Below are 19,264 nucleotides of genomic sequence, written 5' to 3' on the forward strand. Positions count from 1 at the left end.
CTGAGTACTCCCTTGCAGAAAGCAGCAGCCATGTTGACTTGTGAAGGATTTGATGCCAAGGGTCTGTTCCTCACTTGGTGCCAGCTGAATGGAGCAGCCATTGTATTTAATTTTTTAATTTCAAATTAAAGTTTTAAATAAAAAAGTCTATAGCTAATAACATGCTTTTGGTTCCAAATTCAAAAATAAAACAGGTAGCCATGTTCTTCCCAGTCCCTCTCCCCACCTTCTTCCACTACGCACAGAGAACCAGGATTGTTAATGTCATGGCACTTTTCAGATCTCAATGTATGTGTGCATAGCCTATAAACCCCCTCGTTATTTATTTATTTATTTATTTTTAGAACAAGTGACTACACTATTGATTGAATCTGTTTCTTTTTGTTTTCTTCACTTAATGTATCCTGGAAATGTTTCCATATGAATATATAAAAAATCTTTTTCTACAGGCTTTGTGTGAATGTATTCATCTAATGGCAGTCACTTGTAGGACTTTTAGGATGTTTTCAGACCCAGGGGCAGCCTTTTCTCTCTCTTTTTTTTTGTTTTGTTTTTGTTTTTGAGACGGAGTCTCGCTCTGTCACCCGGGCTAGAGTGCAGTGGTGCGATCTTGGCTCACTGCAATCTCCGCCTCCTGGGTTCATGCCATTCTCCTGCCTCAGCCTCCAAAGTAGCTGGGACTATAGGCGCCCACCACTACGCCTCACGGTTTTTGGGGTTTTTTTTTGTATTTTTGGGTTTCACTGTGTTAGCCAGGATGGTCTCGATCTCCTGACCTCGTGATCCGCCCGCCTCAGCCTCCCAAAGTGGTGGGATTACAGGCATGAGCCAACGCGCCCAGCCAGGGCAGCTTTTTTATACAGGTATTTTAAACAGGTCTTCTGAACCTTAATATCTGTCAACTTTGAATATTTGAAACATTAGATCAACAATACCTCTCTATTTGTCAGTGATTTCTCAGTCTCTGCTCTGACCACTTAAGATTACCCACCAGAATTCCGGGGATCAATCTCATACTTGTGTTTCAACTAAAACAGATTCCGTAGTATTTGCTTTATTGGATTTTCTATCAAAGTATTTTTTTCCTTTAGTATAAAATTTTAGTTAATTATTTCATATTAATAATACTTTCACATGCTTGCCAAAGGTTAAGTAACACAAATAAAAACAAATTATTTGAGCTTCAGTTTATTGAGTGCCGGTTATGTTCTAGAGGCCATACACATAATCTGTAATACTTTTAACAGCGACAGAAGTAGAAATTATTTGTCTCATTTTATTTTATCTTATTTTTTTGAGACGGAGTCGCCTAGGCTGGAGTGCAGTGGCACGATCTTGGCTCACTACAACCTCCGCCTCCTGGGTATTTGTCTCATTTTACAGGGGAAAAAAATGAGGCTCAGAAAAGAGAAAGAGAGGGCTCAAAGTCACATAGGAAATTTTTTTTTACTTCAAAGGCCACACTCCTTCCAATGTATTATGTTCTTTTTCAAATTTAAAGTCAGAAAGCAATTGCCCAGAAACAGGGCCAACAGCTGTGTTTTACACTGAACTTAAACAACATAAGAAGAATATTTACCTAGAACGTGTTTTGTTTCTCCATATGAAATCATTCCTTTTCTAGATGGAGAAATAGATTCAGAATAAGTCTTCTTCCTTTTCATAATGAGTCTATAAAGCAATAGGCAGTTAAAATGTCTAGCCAAAAGCTGTCTATTGTGAAGACAGTAAGGTATTATTCAAAATAAATGTCACTATATTTCTTCTAGTTATATATATATATACACACACACACACACACACATACATGCACATACATACACACACACATACTCTATGTATATACATATTAAACTCTAAAATATATGATCTTTATTTACTGACCTCCTTTGTCCCTAGCTCTAACATGGCAAATTTTACCATCCCCTCAAGCAAAGCTAAATTAGTTGTTACAAAATCTGTGGTCAAAATCATTCTATAAAAATACTCTTTATTATTTAATGCAAGAGCTGCTGCTTATATTCCTTCAGGAAGAGAAACAATCTTTTCTATCCCTTCCAATTTCTTCCTAGTCCACAAGTCATTATTTACACCCATGTTGTCCGAAGTCTTTTTTTTTTTTTTTTGAGATGGAATTTCACTGTCACCCAGGCTGGAGTGCAGTGGTGAAATCTTGGCTCACTGCAACCTCTGCCTCCCGGGTTCAAGCAGTTCTTTTACCACAGCCTCCCGAGTAGCTGGGATTACAGACGTGCACCACCATGCCCAGATAATTTTTGTATTTTAATTTTACTTTATTAATTAATTTTTGAGATGGAGTTTTGCTCTTGTCGCCAGGCTGGAGTGCAGTGGTGCAATCTCATCCTCCTGGGTTCAAGTGCTTCTCCTGCCTCTGCCTCCCGAGTAGCTGGAACTACAGGCATGTGCCACCATGCACAGCTAATTTTTTGTATTTTTAGTAGAGACGGGGTTTCACCAAGACCATGCCAGGCTGGTCTTGAACTGCTGACCTCAGGCGATCTGCCTGCCTCGGCCTCCTAAAGTGCTGGGATTACAGGCGTCAGCCACCACGCCCACCCATATTGTCCAAAGTTTTAAAGCACCCAGCTTTTGCCTACCCATTCTTTCCCCTTGAAACCAACCTAAGTAAGCAAAGGGAATACCCTGTATCCTTTTGAGACAGAATACAGTTAGATTAGGCTGTTTCCAATATTATTTCCTGCCATGATTCCATTCAAACACCATAAAAGGCAACCTCAGCAACAGGCTTGCATCCCCCCACTGGAACCTCTAGAGATGCAGATGTAACTGTTTCCATACCAATGTGCACCCACAATTTGTGGCTTCTTTTTTTTTCTTTTTTTTTTTTTTTTTTGAGAGGGAGTCTCCCTTTGTTGCCAGGCTGGAGTGCAGTGGCACAATCTCGGCTCACTGCACCCTCCATCTCCTGGGTTCAAGCGATTGTCCTGCCTCGGCCTCCCGAGTATCTGGGACTACAGGCGTGTACCACCACGCCCAGCTAATTTTTGTATTTTTAGTAGAGACAGGGTTTCACCATGTTGGCCAGGATGGTCTTGATCTCTTGACCTTGTGATCTGCCTGCCTCGGCCTCCCAAAGTGCTGGGATTACAGGTGTGAGCCACCACGCCCAGCCAACTTGTGGCTTCTTTATAGATTATTTGCCCATATGTAAGACCTTTAAGTTTACAAATTACTAAATCTAATGCTATTCCCTTTACCTTATATTTTTTGAGGGAGATGATGTAAACATTTTTTTCACATGAACATGGTTTCATTTTTACAAATCTAGAAAGAAAAGTGTTTCATCTTAGTAGCTAAGTCAATGGAGAGTGAGATGATTTTTACCTACGTTAGAAGGGGAACAAGAACGTTTGAGAAAAGGAAACAATATGTGTATGTTCCGTGCAATAGGCTGAATACTAGAAAAGGAAACCTGTATGTTCTATTTAATAGGTTCGTTATACCGGTTAACCAAGAAGTTACTCAACCCATGAAGGTATTAGCCAATTCCACATGGGTGATGTATCACATTGACACAAGGTCATCCAGTAGTGCCCTTGTCTTTATGAAAAGGAAATCAAAAACTTTGATAGAAAGAGAGTGAGCCTATAAGCCTATGAGTGGGAGCTAAATGATGAGAACACATGGACACAGAGGAGGGAACAACACACACTAGGGCCTTTTGGAGGGAGGAGGGTGGGAGGAGGAAGAGGGCTAAGCAAAACAACTAATGGATACTAGGCTTAATACCTGGGTGATGAAATAATCTATACAACAGACCCCCACAACTCACGTTTACCTGTCTAACAAACCTGCACTTGTATCCCAAAAATTAAAGTAAAATAAAATGTAAATAAATAATTTTTTTAAAAAGAAAAATCTTAACAAAAAGAAAGTGAGCCTATAAAAATGAATTGTATTTGTACTTATGTTTATTGATACAATAGTTTGATTTGTCCCCCCTCAGATAACGACTTTGGAGTGAGAACTGAGATTTATAAATTTCCATATTTGGAATTATAGCATATTTAGAGCCGACTTTTGGAAATGACCTCAGAGTGTTTAACTTACAGATAAAGAAAATGAAATTCTAATCGATGATTTCACTTCCTCAGGGCCACATCATTACTTAGTGTCAAATGGGCCTTCTGACCCGGCTGTCTAACTCCCAGGCCTACTTCTTTTCTTAAAGCTCCCATTTAATATGCTTTGACAGTCCGCTTGCTTCAGTGAAGGCATGCAAAGAGTAATTTGTGAATATATTCCATCTAATTTGGGAATACTTGAAAAATTGTAACTTAATTAATCATAGTTGGATATCAAACCCAAAGATGGCATAGAGGAAGGGTTTAGTAAATTCACCTAAGCTGCCTGGCCTGGTACGGTTTCTCGCAGGCTCTGTGCTTTGAGGGATGTGCATACTTGCGTAATTTGACATGACATGCAGTTACATTGTTTGTGATTGACTAAAGCAATATTAAATATCATGTTTTAAAAATAGAAGCAGATTTTTTAGTGAAATGGATTTTTAAATGATTGTATGCATAAAGAAATCTTATGAGTTATATTTAAAGAAATGCCAATAAATTAGAAGTGAGAGGAAGCTAAACACTTGCTTGAGCATATGCACACGTAGGTTGAAGATGTAAAACTCACTGGAAATGTTTTTGTTTTGTTAACAGGGTGAACAATTGTGTTGGATTTTCAAATTATAAGTTCTTTCTACTTTTCTTGGCTTATTCTCTGCTCTACTGCCTTTTTATTGCGGCAACAGATTTACAGTATTTTATCAAATTTTGGACAGTAAGTCATTAACTTGGTAACTTTTTTTGGTATACAATAATAGATAATATAGGCTTTTCAGAACAGAATTATTTCCGACACTGATTTTATAGACCAGAGCTCATTGACATGCAGTCAGTCCTCATTATTCGCAGATTCTTTATTTGTTAATTCACTAAAATGTAACTGTAACCCCCACATCAATACTGACAGCTTTCGTCATCTGCAGACATGTGCAGAGTGGCAAAAACATTGAGTTGCCCCCATGCCCATTCCCAGTTGAGGTTGAACAAGACGATGCTTTTGCCTTCTTGCTTCAGCTCTCATACTGTAAACAAGTGTGCTTTCCACAGTCTATTTAGTGCCATGCTTTTTTCCATTTTTGTGCTTTTTGTTGGTGATTTTGCTGTCAAAAAAAGGTCTTAAAGTGTAGTGCTGAAGTGTGGTCTAATGTTTCTAAACAAAAGAAAACCGATATGTGTTATGGAGAAAATAGGTGTATTAGATAAGCTTGATTCAGGCATGAGTTATAGTGCTGTTAGCTATGAGTTCTTTATTAATAAATCAATAATGTATATTAAATAAGGTGCATTTAAGTAGAAACACACATAAAACAAGGTTACACACTGATCAGTTGTCAAAGATGTTGTGACCAGAGGTTCATAGAAACCTAACCCTGTATCTTCCCTAGGAGCAGTTTTTCAGTGTTCACAAGTTCAGTGTTTGTGGAAAGTTTATAAAAAATAAGTACTGCGAATAACGAGAATTGATGACTATATAAGATTTTTTTCAGGATTTAAAAATAGAAGTATTTTCTTTATGTGTAAGAAGATTATTTTTTAAACTATTATGCCTGTAATGTCCTTATGCCTATAATATCCTGAATTTTTATTCAGTATTTCTTGATTACGCTTTATACACTACATATTTTAAATGTAGGCAAAAAGAAATTAAAATTGAGGATTTAAGATATCCACAGGTCCTCCTTGTGAACACCAAATGACAGTAAAAAAGCAATTTATCTGCTGCCAGGATTGATGTATTATTTTCATTAAATTATCTTTATTATGGTAAGAATTTCTAAATTGCTAGATCACTTATGTGAGATTTGAACCAAATTTAATACCAAAGAGTTATTGAATGCCTACTGTGTGCCAGTTCTATTGCTAAGCATAGAAAGACATGAGTGAAGAGACCTGCTGCTAACATTCTAGGATTCTTTCAGTGTCCAGCTTGAAAAATGAACTGTAATGAATGTCTGGGAGAGCATTACCTCACTGCTCCTCCTTCCTGTGGATGATTTTAGTTTCAAACCACAAACATATATGAAAAGGAATGACCAGAATTTTCGCTATCAAAAGAACCTGCTGCTGATGAAAACTGTCAGTGAGGTCTTGTGACCGGTGTCATTCGGTCAGGGACGACAGGGTATTGAAATCTCAGGACCATTTATCAGAAGAGACACCTCGTGGCAGCCATGGTGCTTCCCTATGTGTCCATAGCCCGAAGCCCTCCATTCTAGAGCCATTCCAGGTCTCTTTGGATTTATAAACAGTAAGAGAATGAGAGTCTAACTGGTTTTCTTTGAGATGGACTGTTTCAGCCCATGGATATTAAGATTTATTTTAGACAGGTGTTATGCACTGGCATTGATCTTTTCTGTGGTGCTATTATTTAAGATAGCTTGTAGCATTATTGTGAATGTGTTGTTATATGTATTCATTTAGTTGATGCTGTTGTTTGTAGTAACGTAAAACATCAATAAGGATAGTAGCCAAATTGTGCCAGTTAGCCTTCATTTTCTGGCATTATAATGAAACTATTTAAACAATTGTGATTCTGTAGTATGTTAACAAAACATACTCCGTTAATAAATTTAAAACTACATTTTATAGTTGCATTTATCTTGCTTCGTAGTATTACAGTTTATACATATACTACCATAAATTTTCTATGATTTGGTTATGAAAAACACAGTTAATATTCCAAATTTTAATATCATTTTCATATATATTCATATTCTAGTAAACTTTTAACCTGATGAAATATATGCATATTTTTCCTAAAGTTTTAACATAAAGCCACATTTTTTAATATTAAATTTAAGAAAAATTTTAAGCAAAAAAAAAAACTTACTAATTTACTTATAAAAGTAGGGGAATACATATCCCTTTGACAAAACATGTTATTTTCTTCCTTTCTTTATAGAATGGCCTACCTGATACTCAAGCCAAGTTCCATATTATGTTTTTATTCTTTGCTGCAGCTATGTTTTCTGTCAGCTTGTCTTCTCTGTTTGGCTATCATTGTTGGCTAGTCAGCAAAAATAAATCTACATTAGGTGAGTATCCAATTATTGTAGTTGACAGAACTTTAAATACATATACCAACATTCATTGACAGTTGCTATGTGATTAAATGCCAGCTTGCCCTGAAGTGGTGGGAAAAGTCATTCTTATTTTCCTCATTGTTTTTTTGATATGTCGCTTAGACACATACAGCTTTGCTCATTCCATATATTGATTGATTGTCTCATATATATATATATGAGACTATGTATATATCTATATATATACATATATATAGTGGCATATAGATATATAGATATAGTGGTGAGCAGGGGCAAAACAGTCTAATGAGGGGCACTAGGAATATTTTAGAAACACTCCATGTGGCTGAAGCATAGAAAGCTAAAGATTGAGAAATACATTAATGAGGTTTGAGAGGTAAGCAAGGACTAAGCTATGTAGAGTTTCTAGGCCAAGGATAGGAGTTTGGGAATGCAACCAGGACCACACATGCTTATGATCATAAAGGACACTCCAAGCTGTGAGCTTCAGTTATTATAATATGCAATGAGGATTAATTACAGTGGGTAGTCAATTAGTGTTCATTTTCAGTATTCTGAAATGAAACATTATGGAATTCTGAAATGAAATCATTACACCAAATACTATTAGGGTGAAAATACTGATAAAGTAATTTCTAAGCCCAGGAATTTTATTTCAAATTATGTGTTAGGCAGTTAAATTATAATTCATCAAAAGTAAATTTATTGTTTCTAGAGGTTTTTAACTTCTGGAAACCTCTAGATTTAACTTGTAGCACTGAAAGGACTTCCCCTGGATAATATGATCCTTTGAAATGTTTTAGAAAAAGCTATGTATCCTAGGATGAAGAATGCTAAGGATCTTGCAAATGACCACATTTTTTCATACTGTCTAATTCTGCTGGTTAGATTTTTCTTTTTAATGGAGAAAAATCATTATACCTCCATGTTCATATTCCAAAAACAATATTTTACATTTTGTATTTCAGCATGATTCAAGAAGAAAATGTAGTATTTTTGAAGGAATGTTGATGACCTTATTCAAGTCTCAGTCTGTTGTGTGTTTGTTGTGTGACCTTAGGCAAGTCCCAGAGCCTCTCTGAACCAGCTTCGATAGGCAGAATGAGCATCACCAGATGCAATACATGGTTCTGGACTGGATCCCGGTTTGGACAAACTAGTTTAAAAGTAGATTTTATAGTCAGCTGGAAAAATTTTATTAGATGAGAACCAATTTCAACGAAATTGGAAAATACTTAGCCAGGCATGGTGGCATGACACCTGTTGCTCCAGGAGGGTGAGGCAGAAGAATTGCTTGAGTCTGGGAATTCGAGGCTACAGTGAGCTATGATCATACCACTGTACTCCACTCTGGGCAACAGAGTGAAACCTTGACTCAAAAACAAACAAATGGATTTACTTAAAAACAAAGGTTGTAGAATGTATGTAAAAGATAGTCTGATTGTGGTTTTTTTAAAAAATACACCTGTAGATTTGTAGATCTATGTTTATGGATCCATCCATTTATCTATCTATTGATCAAAAGATCCAGAAGATGCAGTTTTAGTTTATTTGCTAATTTTTATTTTCTAATTTTCTACAATGCACATGTACTATTATAATAAAAAGGCATATTTTAAAATTAAAATAGGTATATCTTATGATATTTTAAAACAGAATGGACACCCTATATTTCAGGGCTGTTGACAGGCACATAAGCCCTCACAGTCAGCTAGCCATTGATTTTCAGAGTTTCTTCATTTACTTCAATTATTGATAAATATTCAGGATTGCTAGTAAATATGTTCTTTACTCATGTGATTCCTTTACCGTCTTTTTTTAGAGGCATTCAGAAGTCCAGTATTTCGACATGGAACAGATAAGAATGGATTCAGCTTGGGTTTCAGTAAAAACATGCGACAAGTTTTTGGTGATGAGAAGAAGTACTGGTTACTACCCATTTTTTCAAGGTACTTTTTTGTTAAAATTTTCAGGCTTTAAACTAATGAAAATAATACAGCAAAAGATAGTTTCAGGAAAAGCTTCTAGTTCCATAGGCTTGTAAGTCTGTGTAGGAACTCTTATTTTTAAAAAATATTATTCTATGATTCACCATAATATCAATGTGGAAGTCAGTTAATTCATCATCTTCCTAAACACTATGTTGAGCTCAATGTCTAATACACATTTTTTTTACCTAGAGTATAGCATGTTCTGCTCTCGGACATCAGCATTTTGGCAGGGTTTCACTCCGTTGTCTTTTGTATGGTTCAGTTCTAAATTTTTATTTTAATTCTAGTCTAGGTGATGGCTGCTCCTTTCCAACTTGCCTTGTTAACCAGGATCCTGAACAAGCATCTACTCCTGCAGGGCTGAATTCCACAGCTAAAAAGTAATCTCATATTTTTTTTCATTTTACTTTCAAATAATATATTTTACCATATTGTGTCTTTTGGTTATATGTTCCTTTGAAAAAAAATGAAGACCATAAGAAAATTTACTGCTGTGGTTTCCACTTGAAATGAGGGAAAAAAGAAAGTATGATTGAGGATACATTGGAAGCTTCAATTATACTTGTAAAATGGTGTTATTAATCTAAGTGTGAGTAAAAAGGTGTTAATTCTCTATACGTTTTGGTTGACTGAAATCTTATTTTTTAAATGTAGTGCTTAAAAGAAAAAAAAAATGTAAGTCAAAATTAGCTACCCACTGCTCAGGTAGGCAGACAGGGTAAAATCGCCCCTGACCCGCCATATCTTTCCTTTCTGTGATAACTGTTAGAGTAAAGAAACTTGAGGCTTTTGGAGATCAAATGGATCCCCAGACACCTTCTTGACAACTCCATTTTAATGTATATTATGTACTTAGTGCCCTTGGAAGACCTCTAAGGATTATCTGAGCCATTTCTGTGGAGAGGGAAGTCAGAGTCTTGGAAATTCATTGTCTGGAGGCTTTTGCTCCAGCTTTAAGTTTGTTTTGATTCCAGACTATCAAGAATTTGAGGGTGGCCAGAGAAAGACCTGACATTTCATTCTGAACATGCTACCAGCTGGCAAAAGGAAAAGTTACTTAAACTTTTAAAATGCTGTGTATGAATTTTCAATGGTTTGAAACACCAGTTTTTATACCTTTGTGACAGATTTGAGTATAACCATTCCTCTAATTTTTCAATGAAAGCCAGTAGCAAAAGCTACCATAATGATAACCATAATATCATTCTTCATTAAATGTTAGAGCTTTTCTTAGTTGCTGCAGTGCCACATACACAGTATCCACACCAACACTCCATATTGAACATTTCTTACTGATCACAGGACTTTTTCCTAGGGAGCCTGGAGTGACCCCATAAACCTCAAGGCAGTGTTCCTGGTAGCCATTCTAAAGTTCTTTTTGTTGTTGTTGTTTGTTTGTTTGTTTTTGTTTTAGTTTTGAGACAGGGTCTCTCTTGTCACCCAGGCTGGAGTGCAGTGGAGTGATCATGGCTCACTGCAGCCATGACCACCCAGGATCAAGCGATCCTCCTGCCTCTGCCCTTTTAAATCGGGAATTAAATGTAAAAGGAATTTATATTTAAAATCCTTTTAAATTGTCAAAAGAGATGAAAGGTATTTGTCACCCCATCCCTAGAGTGAGCTATGTACAGGCCAGACCCTACCAGTTAGTAAATGGGCCCAGTGTATATATTTCACAGGGACATTCATGAGCATCAGAGTTTTTTACTAGATCATGCCTTGTGCATTTGGGCTTGAAAATCCCACAGAGCTAAATGTTTATGGTTTTTCATATACCTCAATGCAGAAAAATCTAGTTTTAATAAATTATTCAGAATATGTTTCAAGCTTTTACAAAATTCAGTAGTAGTTTATAATACTTTTTTGCCCTTTGTGTTTTTTTTTAATAATTTAAGAAATTATTTTGGTTTTAGAGATAATATTTCTCCTTCCACTAAGGGCACCATGAGATTTGGGAGAAATCTTAGTTCTGACACGGTTACCCAACTGGGTGATCTTGAAGAAGTTAAATAATCTTTTGAGGCCTCTGTTTCCTTTCCTTTGAATGTTGAGGTCAGATTTAGACAGCTAAAGTCTCTTTCTTCTGCGGAATTCTACTATCTCCCATGTTGAGCCCATATAAAATTTTCGTGGCAAGTTCTGTTCTCTTCTTTACTCCAGAGTTGAATATCTTGCTGTCTACTTGACATACCCACTTGGACACCTAAAAATCATCTCCAACTAAACAGGTTCAGAGCAGAACTTTGAATTTGATTCCCAGCCATGTGTACCCTCATCACCACCCTAAACCGGAATTTCCTCCATGCTTCCATTATCAGTATTAGTGACCTCCATTCTCCCACGTGTTCATGCTAGAAACTGTGGGGTCATCCTGGATTCCTCTCTTTCAATTACTTTGTATTTACTCCATTTGCAAATCCTATCAGATGTCTCTTTAAAGTACATCTATAATCTGAATACTTTCTAACCACCTCCAAGGCAGCTTTCCTGGTCCTAGCCCTCATCCCTGCTCCCATGGATTACTTCAGTAGTTTTCTAACTGATGTAATATTTTTGCCCCACTCCAATCTATTTTCCCTTCAAAATATAAGTCAGATTGTGTCACTCTTCTGCTGAAAGCTCTATTAGTTTCCCATCTTACTCGGAATAAAAGCTAATGAATGTCTGTTCCATCACTTAACAAGACTGATCTGACCCCAGACAGTCATTCTTTTTTTTTTTTTTTTTTTTAATGGAGACAGGGTCTTCCTGTCTGTATTAAAGCAAGTTAGTAATGTCTCTGTTATAATAAAATGTCTCTGTTAACAGCCAGTTGCCCAGGCCGGAGTGCAGTTTTGTGATCATAGCTCACTGTAGCCTCAGACTCCTGGGCTCAAGCAGTCCTCTCACCTTGGCCTTCTGGATGTCATTCTTTTTTACTTTCCTTTCACTTACAATCCTCAGACACAGATCTTGCTGTTCCTCACATGGACCAAGCATGTTCCTTATGTAGTGCCTTGTCCTTGCTAATTCCCTTTCCTTACCATTCTTCCTCCAGATCTGAGTGAGCTGTGTCTTCTCTTTATTTATATTCTGTTCAGGCGTAACTTCAGAATAGAGGGAATCTTTGATAACCCTTTGTAAAATAGTAACTTTCTCCGCCTCTTCCTGTTACACTGATTTTTTTTTTCTTTTTTTTCTTTTTTGAGACAGTCTCATTCTATCACCCCGTCTGGAGTGCAGTGACGCAGTCTCGGCTCACTGCAACCTCTGTCTCCCAGGTTGAAGCAATTCTATTGCCTCAGCCTCCCCAGTAGCTGGAATTACATGTACACCACAATGCCCGGCTAATTTTTGTATTTTTAGGAGAGATGGGGTATCACCATATTGGCCAGGCTGGTCTCGAACTTCCTGACCTCAAGTGATCCACCTGCCTCAGCTTCCCAAAGTGCTGGGATTACAGGCATGAGCCACTATGCCCAGCCTGATTTTTTTGATTGTTATAGCTCTTATTATCACCTGACTTATTTCATTCATATATGTATATATTATTTATTTTTCTTCCTCCATAACAGTGAAATTTCCATAAGAACAAAGACTTTGTTTATTAAAGTGACAGGTGCTCAATAAACATTGTTCAGTGAATGGATTCTTGCCCTTTGCTAGAGTCCTGTTAGCAGTTATGAATCTTCAGAGTCCCTAAACCAGGATCCCAGGATCTGGTTAGTCTTCTGTACCCGTTATATGGTCCCTTTCTTGAAGAATAATAAGAATTAAAGTAAGATTTTTTATATAATATATTTAAACCTGTGTGGAGATATGCTGCTTTCTGTTTTTTAAGATTTACCTCCAAAATTTTAGTAGGTAGTTGTTAAAGCTGCACAAAATTGAAATATTCTAAAATTTTAGATATGAGGTAATTAAGAAGAAAAAGCATACGCATATATCCTTTAAAAACATAATAGTTACTATATATAATTGAACTCAAATGTGTGAAATTATTCTTGAAAGAGTTTTAAGTCGTTTTTTTCTTTTGAATACTATTACAATTACTATTTCAGAACATTCTAAAACATCACTAATAGTTTCTATGCCAATAATGTTTCCTAAGTGAAATATTTTTATGTATACTTTTTCATGCCATCCAATATGTTGATGTATGGCATTTCCACCTAAATTTTAAAGAAAATTCTTCTTAGAAGACTGCTCATTCCCCAGACTGAACATTGGGTTTGTAAGACCTGATAATTTCAGATGTTTTTTATATTCCTGCAAAATAGTTTGCTCAAAGTTGTTGTTTCAGTTTTACAGAAGAAGATAGAGAAAATTGTGTTCAAGACCAGTTAGGCCACTTTAGAAGCTGTAGGCCATTTTTTCCTCAACTTTGTCTTCCTACCATCGCATTCATATTTTCTTCCATATCCACATATCACTTACAAAATTAATATTTTTCTGTATTTAAATTGGCACTTATGCTTTTTTTAAACCAAAGTTTATACCACTCTCATAAATGAGAAACTCGCATAACTTTCTATAAATAGAATATAACTTTAAAAATAGGCCCGGTGTGGTGGCCTATGCATGTAATCCTAGCACTTTGGGAGGCTAAGGCAGGAGGATCACTTGAGACCAGGCATTTGTGATCAGGCTGGGCAACATAGAGAGTCCACTCTACAAAAAATAAAACAAAATAATTAGCTGAGGGTGGTGGTGTGGTCCCAGCTACTCGGGAGGCTGGAGGAGGAGGATTGATTTGAGCAAAGGAGGTTGAGGCCATGACTGCACCTCTGCACTCCAGCCTGGGCAATAGAGTGAGATTCTTCCTCAAAAATAAATACATACATAAAATTGATAATAAAATACTGTTATTAAGTTCTAACTACCTGCTAAAGCCTGGGGCTGAGGACTATTCTCTGGAGATTTTCCAGTGTTAGAGATTATCATCTTATGGTAAGCAGAAGAAGGAAAAGAGACTGAAGATAGAACACTTTTCTCACCGCGAGTCAGTGCTATTTAATGTCTTATTCTTGTATTCCCCACGTTATTTTGGGTACCTCCTGCAATCATCTTGCATGGCAAGTGGTTTTGGTTCCATACATTGAGAAACAATCAACTTTACTATCAAAAATTAGCTTATGATGATTTTGATGATTATTCAATTATTATTCAGTCTCGAAAACCATCAGTTTCCTGCAAAGCCATTGAGAGAGTCCCAGAGCCACCTTCTTACTGATTCTCAGTCTTGGACGGAGAGCAGCATAAACCCAGGAAAATGCAAAGCTGGTAAGGGTGTGCTTGTTTGGCTGTTTTTTGATATATTTTATTTTTAGAAGGTAAACGTGGTTTAAAAAAATCCATTATACTACCTACAGACGTTTTCTTAGTTTGGAGTCAGACTTCTATTCTAAATTCAGAATTATTTTCAAAGAACTATTCATGAGGTTCGTTAATAACCTGTTAGCAGCAGAAAATCATTTTGTGAAAGATGGATCTGCATTGCCTTTTTTCTGTTTAAAGAACCAAATCTTTATCACCATTACTCAAATAAAATGATAGAAGTAAATTCAAAATATAAAGTATAAAAATGAAAAAACTACAATCAAATCAGATAGAAGATAAATATCTACTGAAAAGGACCTTAAATTATTCAGTTCTATCTTTTACTCCAAGATTGCTGTCCAATTTCAAAATGTCTGAGTGAAGTTACTGTGTACCATAACTTCAGCTGCCTGCGATTTCTTCATATCCCACTCACATTCCTCTTGTTACTGTTGTTGATTTTAATCTTTTGTTTTCTTCAGTCAGTGTAGTTTGTTAGCAAGGAACAAGCAAGGCTCCGAAGTCAGACCTGATTTAAAAACCCTAATTTGGGCTCCTAGTAGGGTGTGATATGTGTCACGTTACCTAACATCTTTTAGACTTAGCTTTGTTCTTTTCAAAAGACTACCTATTTCTCAATATTGATAAGGAGTAGACAAAATAGGGTGATCATACATGCATGTGTGTGTATATATGTGTGTTGTCCACATAAAGGAGTTAAAGCCATACATCTGTGATTAAGGCGTTATTAGCCAGAAAATCTTCAGATTGACTACTAACCTTTTCTCCTTCGTTTCTAGTTTTTTCAAATAAACCAGTCAACGTTTTAAAGTGTAATGAACCAAAGTCGGGTAGTACGAGAGTTTGAAGAAACCTCTGGGATTTAGTGGTAGCGAAAAACAAATGGATGATCCTGAGTAAATATTCTAGTCATTATTTAATATATTATCAGTCATCTTCTCCTAAAATAGAAGCTTTCTTTAGCCTTATTTTTAAGAAATATATTTGCCTCCCAGAGGGTCCCATTATTTGACTATTCATAATTTGGTCACTCTCTCGACCTTCACACATGCCATTTCACTTTCTAATCTATGGCAAGGACTAGGCATTGCCTAAACAAAAGTTGATGACACCGATTTGTTCTTTGAATCCATCATTTTCGTTAGAGGCAGAGAAGTGATAAATAGTTGGGGGTCAGTTGTTGAGACGTGGAAAAACAAAGAATTCCTCTTCATCCAGAAGGGATTCACATTTCGTCTTACATAATTTATGTTAACATAGCAGTGGTTTCTTGATTTTCACATGCTATTATAATTCTTCGGCATGTTCGATTAATTTTTTTGTTGGATGAAATGAAGAACTACTTAAAGTGTAAAGGATGATGTATAGGAAGGAAAAGAAGCAAGAAAAATGAGGTGAGAAAGTGCTCAAAGATTGGTTTGACTAGAATGAGGTTGGTAGAGGAAGAATTTGGAAATGTTGATGTAAGCTGATGTGAGCAGTGTGGGTCAATATATCTTTCATTATTATGTTTCTCTACTTCCTCAGATGTATATTTCTGTTTTTAGTGTTTTGTGTGTGTGGGAGAGAGATAGTGGTTGTAACTGACACTGTATAAGGGGTGTGTGTGTGTTTCTATATCACCATCTTATACATACCCTTATTATGTACAAGGCACCTTTGGAAGTCTACCAAGGGATTCCTTATTCATAGATGAATAAGAAGTTTCTGCCTATTTGTTCAAAAGCAACCAAAAATGCTAACTTATGTTCTTTCATTAAGGTATGAGCAATCCTGCATTAACCATGGAAAATGAGACTTAACTCTTCAAGCAAGATAAATTCATACTTTATAAAAGTACGATAATTTTCCCTTTATTGTTTTATATTTTTAACAGTCTTCTAATTTTCTTAGGGCAAATAGTTTCCATAAACATTTTTAATAATTTGTGAGTGATTCATATAGAAGATCTTTTACCTGACTTGTGAGATTGCATTAGCCATGCTGGGGCTTCTGAGTACAGACCTAGCTTCAGTATTAGCTGGTATTTGTGTTAACTTGATTAATTCTAGAAATAAGTTGATGAACAAAAGTCATTTTATAGTAGTGCATTAAGTGGTAGGGATCAATCCTAAAATACTGAACTATATGTAAAAATTATCTTGTCATTTTATAGGAAATCAGAATAATTATTTTTAATTTTTCTTCATCTTTCAGAATATACAGTGGTCATATCCTTGACCATCCATTAGGAAACACTAAGTCGAAGTGCAATATAATTATATCTCATTAATGTACTCATTAGCACACTGTCATTCCCATTTTTGGGTCATAGTAGGGCCTTATAGCATGTGTTAACCTTAAAATAATAGGTGTTCCAAATCATTTTCTTTAAGCCTTATTTTTTTTTTAAACCTGCAGTTCCAAATCAGTTTCTTTAAAATATGATCTGTTTGTAAGCCTGCAGTCAATAAAAAGCTACAATAAGGAACCCCTTTGGAACAAACAACTATATAATAAACAATTTACCGAGCTGAATATTAAAGATAGCAAGATAACTCTCTCTTTACATAACGGCAATCTAGAATCCTAAAGTCTATGAAAAGCAAGAGATTCACTTGTAAAACAAAATGATTTGCATCAAAGTTCATGGATATCTGTTTTTATTTGTCTGTTCTGGTTTTGGTAAGTTAGCCATGTATTGTCAGCAAAATTCTGACCTGGCAATTTGCCAGCTGACTAGTATCTGATTTTGGGAAGAGCAGGATCAGTTCTGAATACCTGTTGCTACAATAGGTCAGACTGACTATAACTGGTTAAAATAGTGAAAATTTCATCTGAATTTGATTAAATAGCAAAGACATTATTAAATTTCTGAAAATAATTTTAGAATGTAACTATGAATGTAATTTTAGAATATAGCTATAGCAAATATGAGTCACTACCAGCCAATACCACAAATAAAATATACAGAACATAGTTCTGTAAGACATAGAATTTCACAGGATTTTTTTCAATGTTTTGAAATCATCAGTTGCAATAACCATTGTTTTTAAGGTCAGTGCTATTAGGAATTTTTCTGTGTGTTAAGTGTTTTACATATTTACATGGTAATATTATATAAAAGCCATCGAGACTTCCCAGTATTTTGACAATACCAGTATTGTGGTTATTTATCTCCAACACCTTGCACAATGCCAGACACATAGTAGTTTCTCAACATTTGATGGATAAGTGACAAAATAAAAACATTGAAATTAAAAATCTGACAGAAACTTGATTTTATTAATTCAAATATGGCATGATTAGGCATAATCACAAAATGGCAGCATGAATCAGCGCTATAGATCTAAAAATACCCCTGATTTTCTGATGTCATGTTTTCTATTCTATTGATACAACCAGTTGCAGTAACATGTTTTGTTTTCTTAAACTTTCCCTAAAGTAGCTAATAGAAACTAGACTTTTAAAAATAATTTTTTCCTGCTTTACATCTCAGATTTGCAATTCATTCCAGTTGTATTTATATCAAATAATAGTCTGATATTGATGTGCCTAATTTATATTAAATATCTTCATATTGGCCGGGCGCGGTGGCTCACGCCTGGTAATCCCAGCACTTTGGGAAGCTGAGATGGGTGGATCACAATGTCAGGAGCTCAAGACCAGCCTGACCAACAAGGTGAAACCCCATCTCTACTAAAAATACAAAAATTAGACGGGTGTGGTGTGGCGCACCTGTAATCCCACCTACTCAGGAGGCTGAGGCAGGAGAATTGCTTGAACCCAGAAGGCAGAGGTTGCAGTGAGCCAAAATCGTGCCATTGCACTCCAGCCTGGGAGCTTGGGTGACAGAGCAAAACTCTAAAAAAAAAAAAAAAAAAAAAAAAAACAGAAAAAAACTTCATATTTTTCCTCCTATTTTTGAACTACAATAGTAAATGATGTCACCTTTTTATAAAATATTTGTTTGTTCAGCAGTTTCCAGATGGTTATAATGTGCCTAAACCCATAGTTAGTACTAAAAACTAAATTAAATTTAGCTTACCAACCTTTCCTATCGTATGGTATAAATAAAAAATGCTGGCCAGGCGTGGTGGCTCACACTTGTAATTTCAGCACTTGTGGAGGCCAAGGCAAGCAGATTGCTTGAGCTAAGGAGTTGAAGACCAGCCTGAGCAACATGGTGAAACCCCGTCTCTACCAAAAATACAAAAAGAAAAAAAATTAGCTGGGTGTGGTGGCATGTGCCTGTGGTCCCAGCCACTCCAGAGGCTGAGGTGGGAGGATGAGAGGATGACTTGAGCCAGGGAGGCGGAATTTGCAGTAAGCTGAGATGGAGATCGCATCACTGCACTCCAGCCTGGGTGACAGAGTGAGGCCCTGTCTCAAAAAACAAAACAAAACAAAGCTGTGCTTCTATGCACATGAAGTTTCAAAATCATTTCCCTAAATGTCCTTCCTGACTCAGTTGCCACTCCTAAACTCCATTCAGCCTCAGATGAATGCAGAACTAACAACATAGAACCCTGCCACTCACATTGAAGCCCCAAACCAGCAACATTGTCATGACCTGGAAGATTAATAGAAATGCAGAATCTTAGGCCTTATCCTAGACCTACTGAATCAGAGTCTGCAATTTTTTTTTTTTGCATTTTAATAGGATCCTCTCGTATATGCATATTAAAGTTTGAGCAGTATTGATGTAGAGTTCCGTATTCAAGAGCACATCTACTGAGCCTGCTAGCATAGTAAACAATTTTGAATGAGGGATATTATTGAAACAGATTATGAAATGAGTTGGTTTGTTTTGCGTGTTTAT

The 19,264-nt window shown here is 36.1% G+C and overlaps 1 protein-coding gene across 1 annotated transcript in view; it reads left to right on the forward strand.

Moving 5' to 3' along the window:
• The window catches only part of ZDHHC2 (zinc finger DHHC-type palmitoyltransferase 2), a 66,178-nt gene that overhangs the window by 44,397 nt on the left and 2,517 nt on the right, over window positions 1-19,264 (forward strand). Inside the window, exons 7-12 of the mRNA XM_034965693.4 lie at window positions 4,704-4,824; window positions 7,012-7,144; window positions 8,976-9,102; window positions 9,432-9,524; window positions 14,294-14,406; window positions 16,225-16,299. Coding sequence (XP_034821584.1) covers window positions 4,704-4,824; window positions 7,012-7,144; window positions 8,976-9,102; window positions 9,432-9,524; window positions 14,294-14,406; window positions 16,225-16,265 — 628 coding nt within the window. The 3' untranslated portion in view covers window positions 16,266-16,299. The remainder of the gene's footprint in view (window positions 1-4,703; window positions 4,825-7,011; window positions 7,145-8,975; window positions 9,103-9,431; window positions 9,525-14,293; window positions 14,407-16,224; window positions 16,300-19,264) is intronic.

Source organism: Pan paniscus, chromosome 7, assembly GCF_029289425.2.
Source record: "Pan paniscus chromosome 7, NHGRI_mPanPan1-v2.0_pri, whole genome shotgun sequence".
Taxonomy (NCBI): Eukaryota; Metazoa; Chordata; class Mammalia; order Primates; family Hominidae; genus Pan; species Pan paniscus.